This window comes from Haliotis cracherodii, unplaced genomic scaffold (assembly GCF_022045235.1).
Source record: "Haliotis cracherodii isolate W230 unplaced genomic scaffold, xgHalCrac1.p SCAF_11, whole genome shotgun sequence".
NCBI lineage: Eukaryota > Metazoa > Mollusca > Gastropoda > Lepetellida > Haliotidae > Haliotis > Haliotis cracherodii.
Window position 1 is genome coordinate 42,388,699 of NW_027266266.1, and position 20,888 is coordinate 42,409,586.

At 37.8% G+C, this 20,888-nt stretch overlaps 1 protein-coding gene across 6 annotated transcripts in view; it reads left to right on the plus strand.

Moving 5' to 3' along the window:
• LOC139456522 (septin-4-like) overlaps positions 1-20,888 on the plus strand; it is a 119,588-nt gene that overhangs the window by 53,878 nt on the left and 44,822 nt on the right. For 3 of the 6 annotated variants that reach the window (XM_071238285.1, XM_071238284.1, XM_071238288.1), the window contains exons 2-3: positions 472-775; positions 6,405-6,460. In XM_071238285.1, coding sequence (XP_071094386.1) covers positions 727-775; positions 6,405-6,460 — 105 coding nt within the window. In that variant the 5' untranslated portion in view covers positions 472-726. The other 3 variants (XM_071238289.1, XM_071238286.1, XM_071238290.1) reach the window with 3 other exon arrangements.

A 20,888-nucleotide genomic window follows, 5' to 3' on the forward strand; every position in this document is an offset into this window, starting at 1 on the left:
TCAGTGTTTCTTTGTTTCACGCATCTCCCTTGCTTGCTGACAAAAATCAATAGAAATTCAATAAGGACCTAGACAAACGGAGTTATAATGCAAGGGTTTCACTGCCACACTATCAGACAATTATCTATTTTTCTGCAGTTTTACGGAGTAAAAATGTAGAATATCATCCGAAAAATGTAAAATCAATTTAGGAAACATCAAAGTCTCAAATTGGTTTCCATGGTAACATGTTTATAATTCAGCAGGCCTGTGTCATATGTTGAGCTGAGCCGAGAGCTGAAAATGTCTTTGTTCACAGGGTGAGGGATTCCAGCATCTGTCAACTAAGAAACAGATGCAGCAGTTCATGGTTAATACCATCAACCTACTTACTATTCACGCAATTGTATTGTAGGTTGTCCTAATTTGTCAACTAACAGCCTTGTGTTAGATCCTAGCAGCTTTCTAACCCAATTGTCAATGCTCTTTCAGGTGTGAGAGAGACAACAAGCGTTTTGGTCAAAGCTCGTCACATCAAACCTTGGGACCAGGCCCTGTAGACGAGCAGGCATCTATTGTGTATTTTCCCGGATACCTTCGACTGACCAGCATCGAATGAAGGCCTGAAGGGCCGTATAATTTATCGAAAGGCTCAGGTTCTATGACATGAAGTAACAGAGGCTTTGGTTGGTGGAATTGTATACATGAGCTTCTATTGGGCATTTGCTGGAATCTCTTATAGTATTGATGTTCCAGTCTTCAACAGGATTTTCTCGATTCAGCACCTTATCCCCAGGTCGGTGGCTTTGCATGTTGATGTTTTTTTATGTTCAGAATTCATATTTCATGTACCATTCCTCTTGCTGGTGCCATGTTTGAACGAAAGTGGTTTAGTCTTTGAAATATGGTCCTGCATTTCATCAGTGGGGGCCATAATTCATGACTTCCAAATTCATATTTTAATATGGTTTATGCTAAATTTTCAACAAATTTTCTTGTTTCTGTAGCAATGCATCATGGATTATTTACATGTTAATTGTCATCATGGTTATCTTTTCAATATATGGTCAATAAAAGACAGGAATATTCATGTTTTCCAACTGATGGGCGTTATGTTGTAGGCAGTGACTTCATTTAATTGAAACCTATTCGTCAAAAAAAACATTTGTAAACAGCCCAGTTAAATCTACTCCTTGAATATTGATCAAGATAGTATCAAAATATGTATTTTTTAAATGACTATGAAAATTGATTTTTATGAAATACGGCACAAAAGATCTGCCTTTGTTTAGCGGGAATATCTATTTTTAGAACTGTTAATGGATTTTCTACATGGGAGCAGTGGCATAAGGTGATTAATTATCAACATTGTTGTAATGGAAGCAGTTGTGATGCAAGCAGCATTGTTGTGTAACATGTTGTCAATGTGTTGCTTTGCCCTATTTAGGTCTCCATCGTGATCCTTATTATGGGTGCTTGTGGGAATATTCAAAGACACTATTAGCATTATTTTGCATTGGATTTAAAAATATTCAATTTCAATAACCAATTATGGAATGGTGACAGACAAGACTGAGTGTAAAACAGTTATTAAAACAACTCACATGTAATAGAAATATTTGAGGCAACACTTATATTGCAGTAATTGCATGAAATACTAATCTTTTAAAAACAGAAAAATGACAAATTATATTTGTTTGTGGTTAATATTAGGTAATGATGAGTGAGTGAGTGAGTGAATGTAGTTTGATGCCACAGTGAGAAGTATAGCTGCTTTATCAAGGCAAACCATCAATAATCTCGGCCAGGAGTGAGTGAGTATGGTTTTACACCTCTGTTAGCAATATTCAACAATATCCCGGCATGGGACATCGGAAATGGGCTTCACACATTGTACCCATGTGGGGAATTGAACTCAAGCCTTCAGTGTGATGAGCGACCGCTTTAACCACTAGGCTACCCCACCGCCCCTTTTGGGCCAGGAAAACCAGTGGTTGATAGAGTGAGCACCACTCAACATTGTAGGGGTACACTGATACACAGTCAGCCCTGACACTCATCCGCATAATAGTGAGCTTTATGAGAAGCATAGTGTACGGAGTTTCTTTTTCTGCCTTTTAGCTCCCGGGTTTTCATGGGAGAATAAGGGGTATTTGTATGCAGAAATGATAAGGAATTTTGTAAAGATCTTTTTCTAAACTTGATATTTAAAGGGTTAAATTGTACTATACACATTTTCTAGTTATTAATCATGATGTTCACACTAATTGTGCACTACTACTACTACTACTACTACTACTACTACTACTACTACAACAACGTCTACTACTACGACTACTACTACTACTGATAATAATAATAATAGCACTAAACTCCAGTCAATAAATCAGTGTGCACTTATTTTTTTTATCATTCTCAGCTTCCTGGGGAGTATACAACCCAAGCAGCCTGTGAGGCACTAGAAGGTTAACAGCCACATTACATCTCATCCTACCGGGTACCCATTCACTGCTGGGTGATCACAGACACATTTCTAACAAAGTCACTTCCCTGAGGACATTTCTGGTGTCCCCCGCCATGATGTTGCTAGGATATGGCTAAAAGCAGCGTAAAAGCATAATCACTCACTCCCTAGGGAGACACCACATGTGGTGCATGTGCGTCAGTGTGGAACAGGAGTGAAGCCCGAGAAACTAATGACAACATGTTATATGCTAGAATCACATTCATGCATTACATGTGCTTCATATTTGAGGGCACTGCTATAGCCCAGCGGTAGAAGTTATTATCAAAGACCCAGGTTTGATTCCCAGCATGGTCGCAGTGTATGAAGTGCATTCTTGATGCCCCCTGCACCGATATGGCTGGAATAGTGCTAAAAGCAGCAGAAAACATAACTCCTCCTTTGATAGTTTGCATACCGTATTAGCCGAATAAAAACTCTGGGTGCTTAGAGAATAGACCACAGGGTACCTATTAAAACTATGCACAAGTTGTTTCTATTCCGAGATTGAGAAGAAGAGACCAAATTTATTTCAAATGTTGATAAAACAAAAGCTCTTTTGATGATAGTTTAGTTTATTTTGCTGATTAAACAAAACCTTTTTTGATAGTAGTTTAGTTATTTTCAATAATATATCCCTTCTGCGTTGCTGTTTTCTGTACAAAATTTGTAATATACACAAGTATTTACTGTAAGGTTAATTTGGGTCTTTGTAGGGGTCTGTTATAAAGATTACTTACAGATTGGTCTAGAAGTTGGGCAAGGGGCATTTATTTGTGAATATAGCAGGCAGCTCCGGACACTGGTCCACTGGACCTCATACATGTATGTCAGGGAAGTTGGAAACCAACATAATGTATTTCAGCATTATTGTGTTGTTTTCCTGGACAAGTCCTTGTGTTGTATTTGACAGTTTGTTGGACACACTTCTGTACAGTGAACTGGATGTAATGGTGGCTGCAGACGCAAGATGTCATGCTAAAACAATCGGTGAAATCTGCCTGCAATTACAATACAATATTCACAATCTCTCCATCCCCCCTTTCTCTCCCTCTCTCCCTTCCTCCTAATCTTCCTCCCTCATAAGTATTGAGAATTCAAATGGGTAACGGAAATATGTATGGCTCTTTGGATCATTGAAACTATTTCATGTTTCAGCATGAATGAATGTTAGACTTAACTTGTTCATGTCCCTATTTTTTAAATCACAACTCGACAAAAAACATGAGTTATGGACAGACTACATATATGACACATAGCTATGCTAATTAACACATAGCTATGCGTTATTAACAGGCTTAATTTTGGAGGGTGCATTACACAGCCGAATGAGCATAATTTTACCCCCGCCGATTAGCAATATTTCAGTAATATCACCGTGGGGTACACCAGAAATGGGCTCCACACATTGTACCCATGTCGGGAATCGAACCCAGGTCTTCAGCGTGACGAGCGAACGCTTTAACCACTAGGCTACCCCACCGTCCCTGATTCCATGCCCAGGTTTACTCGTTCCCCACCCCCACTCCCAGTGTAAAACTAAGAGGATTAAAACTACTTGATTACAGCTGATATTTATGTATTTTAATTGTAAAAACCTGGAAAGGTTTATGTTGTCATATGTGGAAAACTTTCAGACCTCTTTACCACCCAACCCCAACTTACAGATTTTATTTTCACTTTTTTATTGGACTCCAAATTTTGTAACTGCTCCCTAAGACAAGAAACACATAAATATAATCTGGATGTCTTCTGTGAATGTTTGTTTCCAAACAACCTCTGATAGAACTTAACAATGGATATCTTTGTGGTCAAAGCCCGCACTAGAGCCTTCCAAGAGCTGTTGTTCAAAGAATCTTGTGACTGTGTCATCTGTCAAAATATTAACTTTGTTTACACCCTGCAATGGACTAAACAGCTATTGTTTATATTCTTCTGATTCGTCATTTGAATATATATGGTCACCATTAGTTGGACAATATAGTGGTCAATATAGTGTTAGCTCACCAGATTCCTTGACCTCTAGATGTCATACTGCAGCATTGGAGTATATGGCTACCAATAGCTGGACTACTGGTCAGTGTTATAGACATGTGGACAATATAGTGTTATAGACATGTGGTCAATACAGTGTTAGTTTGCCAGATTCCTTGACCTCTAGAAGTCATACTGCAGCATTGGAGTATATATGGCTACCAAAAGCTGGACTACTGGTCAGTGTTATAGACATGTGGTCAATATAGTGTTAGTTTGCCAGATTCCTTGACCTCTAGATGTCATACTGCAGCACTGGAGTATATATGGCTACCAATAGATGGACAACTGGACAGTGTTATAGACATGTGGTCAATATAGTGTTATCTCACCAGACTCCTTGACCTCTAGATGTCTTACGGCAGCATTGGAGTTTGTTCCCAATTATATTAAATTTATAACCAACTTACAAATACAAAAACAATCTTCCAACTGCTTTCTAGATCACAACCCTCCACAAATTGTACATGGAATCCATAATTGCATTGTTATTTTCAAACCCATCAGTAGGTGCTTTCTTTGATTGCAAATCTTTTTTCAAAACATTTTATCACGTTAAAAGGCAAGATCAAAAGAGCTGCCCATCATCTGATATTGGTGGTCCCTTTCAGAAGGAGGAGACACCCATCACCTAATGCATGATAGGCGCGAATGTTGTCATGGTAACCTTTGGAAGTTGTTGCCCACCATGATGCATGATGGGTGGTGCCCTTTACTTATCAAATGGCCCCCGCCCTCTCTCTTAGAACAACCACCAAGCTTTGATATTATATCCTCATTTTACCATATCTTATAGGAGTGAAAGGTTCTAAGTGGGCTGCTGAGTAACGTCCCTTAGCCATACCAGGTTCATCAGGCAGTGGGTTCAAATCCATGATTCATCCCAATTATCGACCTTTTGTTTGTCAGCACTACATATACATTAATCTACCTATAGTTTGAAGCCTTTACCGGATATACACTGTCATGATAGTACTGAATATTGCTAAAAGTGGCATTTCACTCACTCACTCACTCACTCACTCACTCACTCACTCATTTCAGGTGGCATTGGTTCAAATCCATGATTCATCCCAATTATAAACCTTTTGTTTTTCAACACTACATATACATTAATCTACCTATAGTTTGAAGCCTATATCGGATATTCATTGTCATGCTTAAAGTGGCATTTCACTCCCTCCCTCCCTCCCTCCCTCCCTCCCTTGCTCACTCACTCACTCACTCACTCACTCACTCACTCACCCCCTCACTCACTCACTCACTCACTCACTCACTCACTCACTCACTCACCCATCCACCCCCTCCCTCACTCACTCACTCACTCACTCACTCACTCACCCATCCACCCCCCTCACTCACTCACTCACTCACTCACCCATCCACCCCCTCACTCACTCACTCACTCACTCACTCACTCACTCACCCCCTCACTCACTCACTCACTCACTCACTCACTGCTGAGTGTGACAAGTACATGACCAGGTGACAGCAAGGAAGACCACCGCACAGAGGGGATCATCTGTTTACATATGAAATATATCTCCAACAAAACAACACAGTTTGAATGTCGGAGTGCATATTTGAACAAACTGTTAACAGCAGAGGGTTGGTATTTCCCTCCAAAGATGCAACAAATCTTTAAAAATGTCATAATCATGCTAGAATGGCATACACAAAGCCGAAGTGTTTGTTACGAACATATTGTAATACAATGTAAAGCAACTCGCCTTCCGTTCCAAAGTCAGTATGCTGGATTTGGGTGACAAAGAAAAAACATGCCATATCTTATATGATTCAAGCATTTTTTTTTTTTTTATGTCTGATCTCATGATGATGTTATTGAGCTAATGAAACATAAAACATTTTCTTCTCTCTTTTATTGCAGTTTTATTGGATAAATCTACCTCAAGTCATCTAAAAGTGGCTGGGATGAACGGAGAAGTGAGTAGTTAATGTGCACGTAACAGTATACTTACACTGAGGCTCAAGAGGGACTCCTCACGATGCCAGCATACTGATTGTACTTTATGGATTTACTGACATTATGAGGTTCTTCAGGGACCCCTGATTCACAACATTTTGTATTTCACGGAACCTCTTTCATGTTCATGACTCAGATAAGATTAATAGGCTCTTCTTAACTTTGGTTTAATTTTGTTAAAAGTGTTTATTTTCTCTTGGAAGATTTAATCTGAAGTGATCCTGAATTTTATTTCGGGATCATAGGTGGGAAAGATGCTACACTTTGGATTCAGATGAAGCCATTGCTTGATTGAGAGGAAGGAACAAACATGGCAATGTAACTGCAAATATTTATAATTTTGAAATAAATCAGAGGTTGTTAGACACAATCATTTCATAATTTGATTTTATGGACGGAGCCAAAATGTGACAGTGAATCTTTAAAACAAAGAATTATATTCATTTTGCTTAATCATTGATACAGTGGTCCCTCGCTACAACGCTACCAATGGGGTCCAAATAATTGGTGGGCGTTATAGACAATGAGCCGTTTAACCGTGTTTAACCGATTTATGTATAAAGATGTCACTAATGGCGATCTTTGCTGAGAACAAATCATGCTGGAAGCTCGGTTTAGTGATATCTATTGGTTGATATGGCAGTTTGGGTTCTGAAATATCTTCTTACATGTGAGGTGAGGTGAAATGGGGTTTAATGTCACATCCAAGATTATTGCACTTATATCGGGACATGCATGCACATGTGTGTGTGTTTGTGTGTGGCTGCTTGTACCGAGTCCAGACTAATGCCAATTTTATAGTGCTATCCCTGAGATATCATGGCGCAGTTTAACATGAATAAATACCCCACTCAGACACAGTACATCGGAGCCGACCACTTGTGGTTTTACTCTCATAATGCTGAGTACCAGGCAGGGTGACAAGTACCATCTTTTGTATGATGCGGCTTGGGATGAAACCCTCTCCAGGCAGATGCTCTACCACTGGACCATGGAGGTGGTCCTTCTTACTTGTAGTTGCTAGGGTAGTAGTAGTATTATTGTACTTTTAGTCCGGATATATGTCTTTACGGCACCATCACCATTTAAACATAATCCGAATTCTGTGATAGATATATTCTTGAAAGTCTGCAGAATGGCATTCATTTAAAACTGCCTACGATTTATGGTGAGTGAGTGAAAGAGTTGTGTTTAACGCCGCTTCTAATAGTATTCCAGTTATATCGCGGCGTGTCAGCTTAATGTGTGAGGAAAGCCCAAAGTGATGCAGGTCTCGGACGTTTACCACTTCGGTGAAACCCACGAGCATGGGTATGGTGCTGACAAGCCTAGAAACATAATTGGGGCGAACTGGGATTCTAACCCACAATCATAGGTTTCTGGCATGCCCAAGGGACACAACTCTGCACAGCGAATTGCAGCGCCTTAGACGACTGGGCTACCCGTGCCCCCCAACGACGATTTATGAAGCCGATTTCACCTTTAGCCTGTCACAGAATGAGCAACAATCAGGTTCTGTCTGATGAATGTCAACAGCTGACTAATGACATATAATTTCAGATGTTAATATCAACCTGACCTAATTCTTCAGAAAGCATTTGTGTCATGTGTACATTGACACTAGCAGCCATAAAACTAATCAGAAGTATGCTATATTTATTTCTGATTCTTTTCTTCTTCTTTTTTTAATCAATATGATAAGCTGGTCATAAACATTATCAAAATGATCTATTAATAACATGCTATTTTCCAAACCAAGCTGATAATATTGCACTTCAAAACAAATTTTACATGAGGTGAAGGTCACTTTTGTCAATGTACAATTGAATTTGTCAAAACCAATAAATGTATCAAATGGTTGCAACCACAGGAACACGCATTAAATTTAGCGAATTGGTTTGAATTTCTAACACCATCTCGAATACAGCTGGCCTTTTTATGACTTTCTAAACTGAACACATGGCTTTTATTAGTTTTTAGCTGTGAGCAAATATGCAAGTCTGTGGTGGCTTTGATTATGTTTATTAGAGAACTGCCATGAGTCATTGGTGGAGCTGCTTCCTCCTTCGATGAGAGAACACAGGCCACGCTGACGCAGTCAAAGTTCTTCTTACGCCAAATATTGATTGGAGGCAGTGAGCCAATCTTGCCTGCTCGGCAAAAATGAAGGATGCACGACCAAAATGTCTTCCTTCTTCCATTTAGAGAAGGTTTATTGGATGATAGGGCAGTTCGGGTTCTGAAATACTTCTTCTTACTTGTAGTTGATAGGGTAGTAGTACTTATTCTTGCGAGCAGACAGAGCATTTTTCTTCTTTGGGGGGGGTTATCACAGATTATGGCACTGTTGGTGCTGATGTCTGTCTTAGCCTTGCTGCTTGAAGACAGCATAGATTTTGTTCACAAAACAAGAAATATTTCACCATGTACAGCTTTTTATTTCTAAATATTGATGTTTTTTGGTTGCTTTTAAAAGCATTTTTGAAATCTATGCTTTTGGAAAGAGTTTTTGGGTGTACATGCATAAGCTAGAGTTTATTGATCTGAATTTTATTGTCACATTTCTATATTGGTGTTTATGGAAGTCCCCACTTTGTTCTAATGGTTTGGATACTTCATGATTATTGTTAATATACAGGACTTATTTTAACTATATTAAACGTGCACCAGAGCAACCTGTTATTTAAAAGTGCAGCCTCATATTTATGTCTACTTGCACCAAGTGCAAGTTATAATAATTCCAGGTAGCCTAGCGGTTAAAGTGTTCACTCGTCATGCCGAAGACCCAGGTTCGATTCCCGACGTATACAATGTGTGAAGCGCATTTCTGGTGTTCCCCCACCTTGATATTGCTTGAATATTGCTAAAAGCGGCATAAAACCATACTCACTCACTCACTCACTCACTCACTCACTCACTCACTCACTCACTAACCCTGACTCTCACACACAACAATCTTTGAACACACTCAATATCGCAAAGCACTTTGTGCCATACTTAATCACTAATCCTTGTGTTATGTGTAATTTGTCATGCTTTTTTATCATCATTGAACTTAGATCTGAGATATCACTTCTGGCTTTCCTCCCACATTAAGCTGACATGCCGTGATATAACTGGAATATACTGTTAAAAGCAGCATTAAACCAAAATCACTCACTCATTTACAAATCAAATTACCGTATTCGGCGTAATAAGTGCTCAGGGCGCTCTCAAAATTAGAAATAGGGGGCTCTTATTAGAACATTATTTTGGTGAAAAAAAAACGAGTTGAAAGACCGTAAATATAATAATTGGGATAGTTCACTATCCAATATATTAGCAAATATCGCCGTGGGCGCTTATTACGTCGAATACGGTAATATTAGTTATATTACACAGCAAAACTGATTGTATGAACTGATTTATTGTGTATATTTTATGCAAATATGGAGCTTATCTAGAGCAGTGGTCACACTTTTTATATGATTCACACCTGTTGACAGTTATCGAGAGGTACCATGAACAATTTGGTTGAAATTCCCTGCCTCACAATATTTAGATGAAAATCTATTAATTAATTCATGTATGGCCTAAATACAGCTCTCTTTGTAATGTTTTTATTTTGGTGAAAATCTATTAATTAATTCATGTATGGCCTAAATACAGCTCTCTTTATAAAGTCCTTATTTGGGTGAAAATCTATTAATTAATTCATGTATGGCCTAAATACAGATATCTTTGTAAAGTTCTTATTTGGGTGAAAATCTATTAATTAATTCATGTATGGCCTAAATACAGCTCTCTTTATAAAGTCCTTATTTGGGTGAAAATCTATTAATTAATTCATGTATGGCCTAAATACAGATCTCTTTGTAAAGTTCTTATTTGGGTGAAAATCTATTAATTAATTCATGTATGGCCTAAATACAGCTCTCTTTGTAAAGTTCTTATTTGGGTGAAAATCTATTAATTAATTCATGTATGGCCTAAATACAGCTCTCTTTGTAAAGTTCTTATTTGGGTGAAAATCTATTAATTAATTCATGTATGGCCTAAATACAGCTCTCTTTGTAAAGTTCTTATTTGGGTGAAAATCTATTAATTAATTCATGTATGGCCTAAATACAGCTCTCTTTGTAAAGTTCTTATATTCCTTCTGCCAAAGTTCTTTATTAGCCTAAGAAACAGAGGGGAAAATGTTACTTTATTGAACATAAGTACAAGTAACTCCATCCGAGACTTCTTCGATGGTTTATTTGGACGGAACAATGAGGGTGTAGCTATGTTTTTATAGGAAACCCTTCACATGTGGTGATAATAAATATTTCCTCGGGAGCTAATTTCAGCATTTGCTCAGAAAATAACTCATTTTTTCTGAAAAAAATATCTAGTGAGGTGTATGACTGGAGATGTTTTATCCCATTTTTGCAGGAGGTCTTAAGTAGAAATGAGTGTTAGCGTTTGTCAGCGATAATAAACATAGCGAAGAAAACATTGTGATATTTTTTTCACCTATGTTAAAATGGCTGATGATGTACATGTGTGATGATTTACTCTTAAGTGTAAAATACCAGGATTTGTGAGTGAAATGTCCCAACAAATCTCACGAACTAATGACATCATCAATGCATTACATACACTGATCCCTCGATATAACGCGGTTGTCAGGGTCCAAGATACAAAACCCTTGTTGTAGGAAAGAGCATAATACATATATTCATTGCTGATGAGTGAGTGAGTGACGGAGTGAGTGAGTTTGATTTTACATCGCTTTTTGCAATATTCCAGCAATATCACGGGGGACACCAGAAATGGGCTTCACACATTGTACACATGTCAGGAATCGAAACACAGGTCTTTGGCGTGACGAGCTAACGCTTTAACCAATAGGCTACCCGACCCCATTGCTGATGAAAAAAGCAGGAAGCCAAATTTCGTAAATTTCGCAGACAGTATACTGTGTCTGAGTGGGGTATTCATGTTAAACTGTGGCATGGTATCTCAGTGAGCTAGCACTATAAAACTGGCACAAGCACGGACTAGTACAAGCAGACGAACAGACGGACGGACGGACGGACAGACACACACATACACACACACACACGTCGCTATATGAGTGTAATAATCTTGGATGCAACATTAAACCCAATTTCACCTCGCCTCACCTTTTACAAATCATGCTTAGTTCAAATTGTCCCAGCTGTTTTCAACTGAATCCTGTTTCGCCATCAAACCCGAATCACGAGGACATACATTATATTGATGCAGATTCCAGCATGCCAAGAAACATGTGTTTTAACCAGTCTCTGAGGAGGAATCCAAGCTTGTCCAGATTGTGGGAAGGTTGTTTATAACCAGTACATCACTGCCCAGATAGAGCTGTCACTGTTAATAGTAGGATGATACTAATTATAGCACGTAGGTAAATAGGTAGGGTATTCACAGATGCGATGGACTTTATCTGGGGGCACTGTCAGGCTTTGTGTTCATGGGATGAATGCGTTCTTGTGTAGAATAAATACGCTGTGTGGTGTAGTGTAGATTAACATCTTGTCTCTCAAATGAACATATCTTACAGAAGAAAACGTTGTTAAATTTTTAATAAAATGTTGTAAAAATGAGACCAGAGACTCTCTTCATACTGCAGTAATCTAGACTTGCCCACTATTGTAGACTTGCTTGGGCTGCTTTGGACATATTTGTTTCAGGGTCTGTATGACAGACTGGTGTTGTGATCAATGATGTTAAATAACAATTGCCCAAACAGTATTCAGTGTAAATAGCAATGTAGGTGACTCTTTATATATTTTTTTGTATTTTTATTTGACAAACCAGAGCCAAAAAAGTCACAGAAAGTAGGATATTTATTGGTGGCATATGGTCCTGTGCACAGGTCACAAATCATTCGAAGTTAAGCAATGTCCGTTGTGGAGAGTCCTTGGATGGGTGACCATGTTCGGCAGCTTGGCTCCTGAGAGTTTCTAGGGCTTTGGTCCTACCCCACACTGAAGCACATGTACCACATGTGGTGTCTCCTTGGGCAAGTGACTTTGTTCAAAATGTGCCTCTGTTCACCCAGCAGTGAATGGGTACCCGGTAGGATGAGATGGTAATATGACTGTTAACCTTCTAGAGCCTCACAGGCAGCTTGGGTTGTATACTCCCCAGGGAGCTGAGAATGAAAATTGAGTGTACACTGATCTATTGATGGAGAGCAACTAATTTGTTATATCTCAAATGTCCACAAAGTAATACATCATAAATGTGTCACCGCTCACCCATGACATGAAATATGTTGTCTTCTCTATGTTCGATATATATGATCTATATCAATAGCCAACCCTAACAAAATCAGTTACATCATTCAGCACAATAATACAACATTACTCAACATATTCTATGATCAGCCAATCAGGAAATAGTACTCTAATAGTGGGCGTGGCCTAATTGTTTTCAGGTTTATCGAAACAAACACAAAAATTATTGCTTTGTCAGCCAATCAAATACTATGGAATCACTCACAATCTATTAATAAAGATATGACGACAACAATTATTCAAAATTAAGGTATTAACTATTAACTTTTTAAGAAGTAATTGATCAACTGCACATGGAGAATTTGTCAGATCTTCCCACAGGCAGGTAATATTTTGGGAGAGTTGTTCATACTATCAGTCATTGGTTCGTCTGGTTGGTTAATGTAGAGACTGACATGGTATAACTGTCATACTGCTCTGGACAGCATTGAACTGATAAACTCCTTGGGGTGTAATTTGTAGTTGTGTAATTGTGATTGGTTCTGGGGTCTGATTTACTTTCTTTATACCTGGATGTGCTTATGAGATAAATCACCTTGTTCATTAGCAGTTTGTGCTGATTAATGAGATAATTTACCGTAATATATGTCTTGTGATTTATCATTTACAACTTACGTGAAAATATTCCATTTTTTATAACGCATGAGTTTTAGATTTGCTAAACTGAACTGATTTGAACATTGACATGAATCAGATTCTTTGAATAACTCAAATAAATCTTGACTTTGCATTCAACAAAACAATTTTATAACTGTCTTTTATCTTGGTTGCGAGTTTGTTTGAGGACCATTTCTCTTACCCCGGGCACCCTGAGTGAGTTGTATGGACCCCCAGATGTCTTCATTAAACTAGTGTCTTCTCTCCTGGCCAACTGAAACACTTTTTCACATGTCACTGACACAACAGAACACAAACTGTGTCATTGACACATCAGAACACAAATTGTGTCATTATCGGAACACAAATTGTGTCATTGACACATGGGAACACAAACTGTGTCATTTATGCATCAGAACACAAACTGTGTCATTATCGGAACACAAATTGTGTCATTGATACACTGTAACACAAACTGTGCCACTGACTCATAGGAACACAAATTGCGTCATTGACACATCAGAACACAAACTGTGCCATTGACACATTGAAACACAAATAGTGTCATTGACACATCAGAACACAAATTGTGTCATTGACACGTTGAAACACAAATTGTGTCATTGACACATCAGAACACAAATTGTGCCATTGACACATCAGAACACAAATCGTGCCATTGACACATCAGAACACAAATGTGTCATTGACACATTGGAACACAAACTGTGTCATTGACACACTGGAACACAAACTGTGTCAGTTTATACCAATGGTGACAGGTCTGATGCGCTTGTCACTTTCAACTTGCTCATTTCTAATGAGCTGGCTTTACACACTCACCACTCTAGCCTGTGTGCAAGGTATCTCCACGGCTTTCTTTCTGGCAGACAGAAAATAACAAAGATTCTGCCCTCAAGGGTTCTCAGTCTTGTGAGATGGTAAAAATAGACAGTAACTAATATGATAATTCAGTGAAACTCTGGGATCTTACCCAATTTACGTCACATTTTATTTTATTAGCATTTCTGATCAATAATTGAAAAATTGTTGTCAGACAACATGTAGTGGTTCCAAAATCAGAATTTTCTCAAAGGCAAATTGTCAATTTATTCACGATAAATCTGATTTACCTAATCATAGGACACAGGAAATTGATCAATATGAAAAACTTCAAAGGTAGGAATCACCATTTCACTTATTACCATAAGTTAATCTAACCTAGAAAACACTGCTTATCTCCTTTTGATAATGACATCATCGACCCCAAAATTAAACTGGTTTGAGAGACTGTTCACCTGTTAGAAAGGTAGTAGGGCTGGGACGAGTCCAAATTTACTACCCGGGTACCCACCCCCTTATTACCCGACCCTCCCCGGCTACCCGCCGTAGGTCTCAAGAGATTTGTACAAATGTCTGATTGGGAAATGTTTGACCGTACTCCTGTCACAATGTATTTAGATATACGTATAAACTGATCTGGTCATGCATACACTGAACTTGACTGAAGTTTTATCTTTATGCAAACATATAAAGTCAGAAGGAATGTGTGCATATATAGTCAGAAAGAAATGTTAATATTTGTCCCTTATAGTGTAACCATAGAGTTCTAGATCATTTTTGCCATTAAACAATATAATTACGTGACTAACCAGGTAGTCCTGTGGGTACCCGGGTCCTACTCAGTACCTACCCGACCCGAGTACCCGAGTAACCCATCCCAGCCCTACAAGGTACTTTACTCATTGGGGGGCAAGGGTGGCCCAGTCGTCTAAGGCGCTGTGATTCGCTGTGCAGAGTTGCGTCCCTTGGGCACACCAGAAACCTATGATTGTGGGTTCGAATCCCGGTTCGCCCCGATTATGTTTCTAGGTTTGTCAGCACCATACCCGTGCTTGTGGGTTTCACCGAAGTGGTAAACGTCTAAGACCTGCATCTCTTCGGGCTTTCTTCCCACATTAAGCTGATACGCCATGATACAACTGGAATACTGTTAGCAGCGGCATTAAGCCGAACTCACTCACTCACTCACTTTACTCATTGAGATGAAACCACTGATTGAACCATCAGTGCATTGCAAATGTCCATTGCCCAAAGTCAAAATGCATTAATGTCAAGTTAAAGATGTCGGCATTAATAACACGCTTAACTATCAATGGTTTTGACATAACATTGAAAAAGAACTACTTTTGATAAGACTAATCATAATACATTTTGATTTGTTTTATCCATCATCAATACTTCATGGACGTCATGAGTGTACCCTTGAACCACTAGGTTACCCTATCACCTGAATCCTTATTTGAAAGCAAGTCAAAAGGACATCACTGGGTTGAAGACCGTGAGGATTTGGGGTAGAATAGGTCTTCAGCAACCCATGCTTGCCGTAAAAGGCGACTATGCTCATGATATTAATCACTGGATTGTCGGGTCTAGATTTGATTATTTACAGACCAACGTCATACAGCTGGAATATTGCTGAGTGCGGCGTTAAACAACAAACCAACCAACTGGGTTGAAACAAATTAGGTTGATGGATTGCGTTGGTGCCATGTACAAGCGCACCTGATTTCTGTTTGTATCTTTTTTTATTACCCATATGGTTAGAAATACTTGAGTTCATATCAATTGTATGTGCACTAGGCCACACATTATTTATGTTTCGTTTCGCCTCCCTTACTGAAAAGTAGCTGGGAAAGAAATAATGAAAACATAAAAATATTTATTTTTATTATGTCTCCCACTAGTAATATAGTCCCCCTTATACAACATAAAATGTTATTTTTAAATTCCATGTCTACATCACTATCAGTGATTCAAGGAGCCAGCTTCAGTTTTAACTCCATGGCAGAATGATTTTTCTATTGCTATGGACAGATCTGTAAACAGAGAACCCATTGTATTTGTAACTCTTCGTTGCTGAACACAGCACTGTCTAAATTCACAGCTGCCATCTCCATTCATCTCCGCCAATATGCTTACAAAAAAAAAAAAATATAATTACATTCCTTTAAAAAGTTTATGTTCATTTCTTAAAACACACTGTTGCCAAGTATGCCATCTATTTATGATATGAATGACATGTACATTGTTATTATTTCTATGAACGTGTTTGATAAAACCTCACCTTTTTTCGAGCCCCTTAACAATACGTGACCATGTAAACAAGGTAGACGCTTCAAAGCCCACTGAAGACATCAAAGTGTTCGCCAGTTACCGCTGAAGTTATGTTGTGAATTAAACTACACAAGCAAAGATATTCAATAAGTAATGAAAACACACCTCACAATTTACTTTGGTGCACTTACATTATACCAGACACCTATCCGACATGTTTGTTTGATGCTACTGATAAAGCCACATGCATCTGCATCACTATTTGAAAAATAGGCTTTACTTATAAAAACATTTAATTCAAGCAGTTGACTGGGAGGCAAGCCCCCCAACACCTGTTATTTTAGCGAGGCGACAAAAATGAGCTTGTGCACATCCCTTACCAAAAGTGAGTGAGTATGGTTTTACGCCGCTTTTAGCAATATTCCAGCTATATCACGGCGGGGGACACCAAAAATGGGCTTCACACATTGTACCCATGTCGGGAATCGAACCTGGGTCTTCGGTGTGACGAGCTTACGCTTTAACCACCAGGCTACCCGACCGCCCCTCCCTTACCAAAATGGCAGAAGGTGTCCAGTATACTGCATTCTTGCCTTTACCTTTTCACTAATGCACAGTTTAATCAAATTTGATCTGATGATAATTTTACATCGGAGCAATCATAAGTACCGATTATGTATGGGCTGATGTTTGTAAACTTCCCGTCTGTAATATCATGTGACTGACCATGTAGTGCTTCTCTTTAACTTGACTGTAATGGAGTGGGTCGAAATCATGTGACGGTAACCTGGTCGACTCGTCTCGCTCGGTGCGGCATTACCACTATAAAATTAACCAGACATGGCCATTGACTATCCAAGTGTTAACAGAAATAAGGTTTCTCAAAGGTAAGACTTTATTTTGATGTATTGGGATTGTTATCAGACACAAAATGAGAAATACTTCTTCGGGGCTTGAAAACCCATAACACGAGGATACATTAACTTCGATGAAATCGTTTGTGAAGTGGTCAGTAGATCGGTCAACTCACCGTTACTTAAAGCAATCACGGTCAGATTACCACCATTGACGCCTTGAACCAATCTTTGGTGGATAGAAAATGGATATATATATATATATATATATATATCATAAATATCATAAATATCATACTTTGACTCATTTGGAGTCATATTTGTTTTGGTTTGACAATTATATGTCAACATAAAGTTTTCACGATCGTGAGCGCGGGAGGCTTGATGGTGACATGTCGAACTGTTCCATTATAAAACATTTCCGGCAAAAGCGATCAGCTGTACAAAAGTGCTTTGTTTATGGTTATTATTATTTTAGATATATATAGTAGAGCTGCAACTAAAATAAAACAATATTGGAATATATTATTCCTGATAAAATAATAGTTTCAGATACAATTCTTCCAATCATTGCATCAAAATGTTTTGATGCTATATTATTGGATAATTTTTAACCAAAATCACCAGAAGATTGGGAGAAAGTGTGTACATAATACTCGCAAAAAAAAATCCAAAATACTGAATCACTTGGAGGGGGTCACTCACTATACTCAAGAAAATATGTTAGTTTATTGAATTTGATTAGAGATGAATTGGTATGATTGAAATATGTATTTGCCAAGTAGGCCGAGTATTTGTTCACTTCTCTCTAGCCCTGCACATGTCAACACTCATCAATACAAGCAGACAAGTGGATTTTTGAGCCCTGAGCATCATACAAAAATAGCACTTTATAGATATTTTTATTCCACTTTTCGTTTTTTTTACTAGGAACCAACTTCTAAAAGTCTTGCTTTAACAGGCTTGTTAATACATCTGCAGATGTAGATGTAGACATTCTGCCACCCATTAGGATTTGGTTGGTTGATTTGTTGTTTTACGCCACACTCAGCAATATTCCAGCTATATGACGGCGGTCTGAAAATAATCGTGTCTGGACCAGACAATCCAGTGATTGATATGAGCATCGATCCACGCAATTTGGATCGATGACATGCTTCAACCAAGTCAGGGAGCCTGACCACCTGATCCCGTTAGTCGCCTTTTATGGCAAGCATGGGTTGCTGAAGGCATCATCTACCCCGGATCTACACGGGTCGCCACCCATTAGGAAGTATTCATGGATTATTGTAGTTTCTTCTATAGCTTGGTGTTGAGATAAACCCGCTTCAAGACCAAACAGTCAATGGACAAAATAAAATAAAATAATTGCAAAAGAATATCTTCCCATTCTTTATTACTGTCACTGTTGTCATCTTTTTAAAGAAAATATCTATAATGACCCTTGCACTTGCCATCTTCCCAATCACAATAACAGAGACTCGGGAGGGAGAGAAAATAGCTGGTTTTTTTAAATTGACAGATCTCTACCATAAAACAATACAAAGGATTACTAAGGGGTCGACCACTATGGTGACAGGGAACTCAGATTCTTGTTTGCGCCAAACAATAAATTATTGTCTTTTGCCCCATGACACATTTCTTTCAAGCTGTCCAGTGAACCATTTGCATTTTTGTGTGTTAAACGTGAGAAAAAAATTATATATTTTCTGGAAAAGTATTTAAAATATTATGTTGCTGATCCCTTCAAGAATTAACAGTACTGTCCTTGGTGACAATTAGGGTTCAACTTGACACAGGTTTTTCTACAAATTTGATGCCATATTGGTTGCAGGATACACAAAAGAAATATCAAGATCCTGACACAACATTATCGCCACTCATGGCGACATGAAACTGTTCGACTTTTACTTAAACTTTGATGCCTAGACTTCAGTTTTCACTCAAAAAACAAATACGGGTGTCATCATGACTGCAAAAAGTAAAACCTTTTGAGGAACCGTGTTTATAATACCAAACTGTCAATATGTATCTAAACTTAAAATTTGAAAAATGGATAGACTCCAGTTCATAATTCAGTATTCTAAACAATGAAATCCAAAAAGTTCATTGAATTTTATGAAATATGAAAAGCTAAGGCTGTTTCTTTGACCATAATTAGTACACCTTTATACTTTTCATTATCAGATTAAGATCAATAATTTCCCATTTTCTTATTAAATATGGACTCCTGTGGACGTCTGACCTTTTGAAACTGAACCGTTTCCATCTGATCTTTTCCGAAAGGGTTAGTAGGACCTATGTGTAGGTAGTTAATCTCTTAAAGTGTTTTAAAGGTTGAGCAATATAGTTGTTACTAGTTGTATGGAAGACAGTCTATATTCAAAGAATATCCTACTTGCCAGATGGCTGTCAACAGTATCAATCGAATCTTGCAGGCCTTAAAAACCTATTTTTTTACATATCTGGTTTACTGTTGTAATTTAGAAAAAAATAATCGGTAAATGAGCCTTGCTTACCCAATTATTATTTCAAAGGCTGCTGTTATTTTTTGGTTGATAATGGAAAAGTTTAGAAATGTGTTTAAGTCAAGATGAAATTTATGAGGAACCTTTAAAAATACTTTCAAATTTTCTCCTTAGATAAAAACAGATTTCTTGTAAGAAAACTTTTTTGGATTGATTCTCTCAAGAACAAACAGTATAGATTCTTTGATTTCTTTTTTTCATTTATGTTTGGAAAACAACAAAAGACAACGTCAATGTTTTTGTGAAAGAATAGCAGTTGATTACAGATTACAGTCTCAAAAGAATTCAAAGAGATTTTATTTCAAAGTTTTTTGAGTAATGGTACCATTATGTTTTAAGCTTTAAACGTTGTATAATCCTGACCAATCATTTCCGTTGTATTACAGACCAGATCATGTTTAATTTAAAAGAGAAATACAAATTAAGTTAAAATGAATTTTAATTGAAAATATGTTTGTTTGGAAAATATTGATTGAATTTTCATTTTGACATTTCTTTTTATCAATATTTAACTTGAATCACCATCCCTATCACCATCGCCATCATCATCATCATCATCATCTTCATCATCATCATCATCATCATCTTCATCATTTTAGAGGACACCTTCCAAAGATACCGTGAAATAAATATAATTCTTTTAGATTTTGTTTTCCATATCAAATAGTCTTTCACAGATAATATCAAAATTTGAATCTGTAAGGTAGTCAAAAGAATCCAAAAACAGAATAACATTTTTCATATATTTAGAGGGTTTGTGCAAAGATGTATATAGACCTATATACATCCTTGGTTTGTGGAGTAATCAGGGAATACACATTCAAAGTTTCAGGGAACAAAGGCATTGGGTTTCTCATTGACAGGCAGGTGGAAACATTGATAGCAAATATCAGCTTTAAATGGTCACTTGAGATTTTCATTTGGTGGCCATTGAGACCTCATCTGACCTCTAGGATCAATATTGGATGTCCCTAGTGGTCAACACAAAGGCCA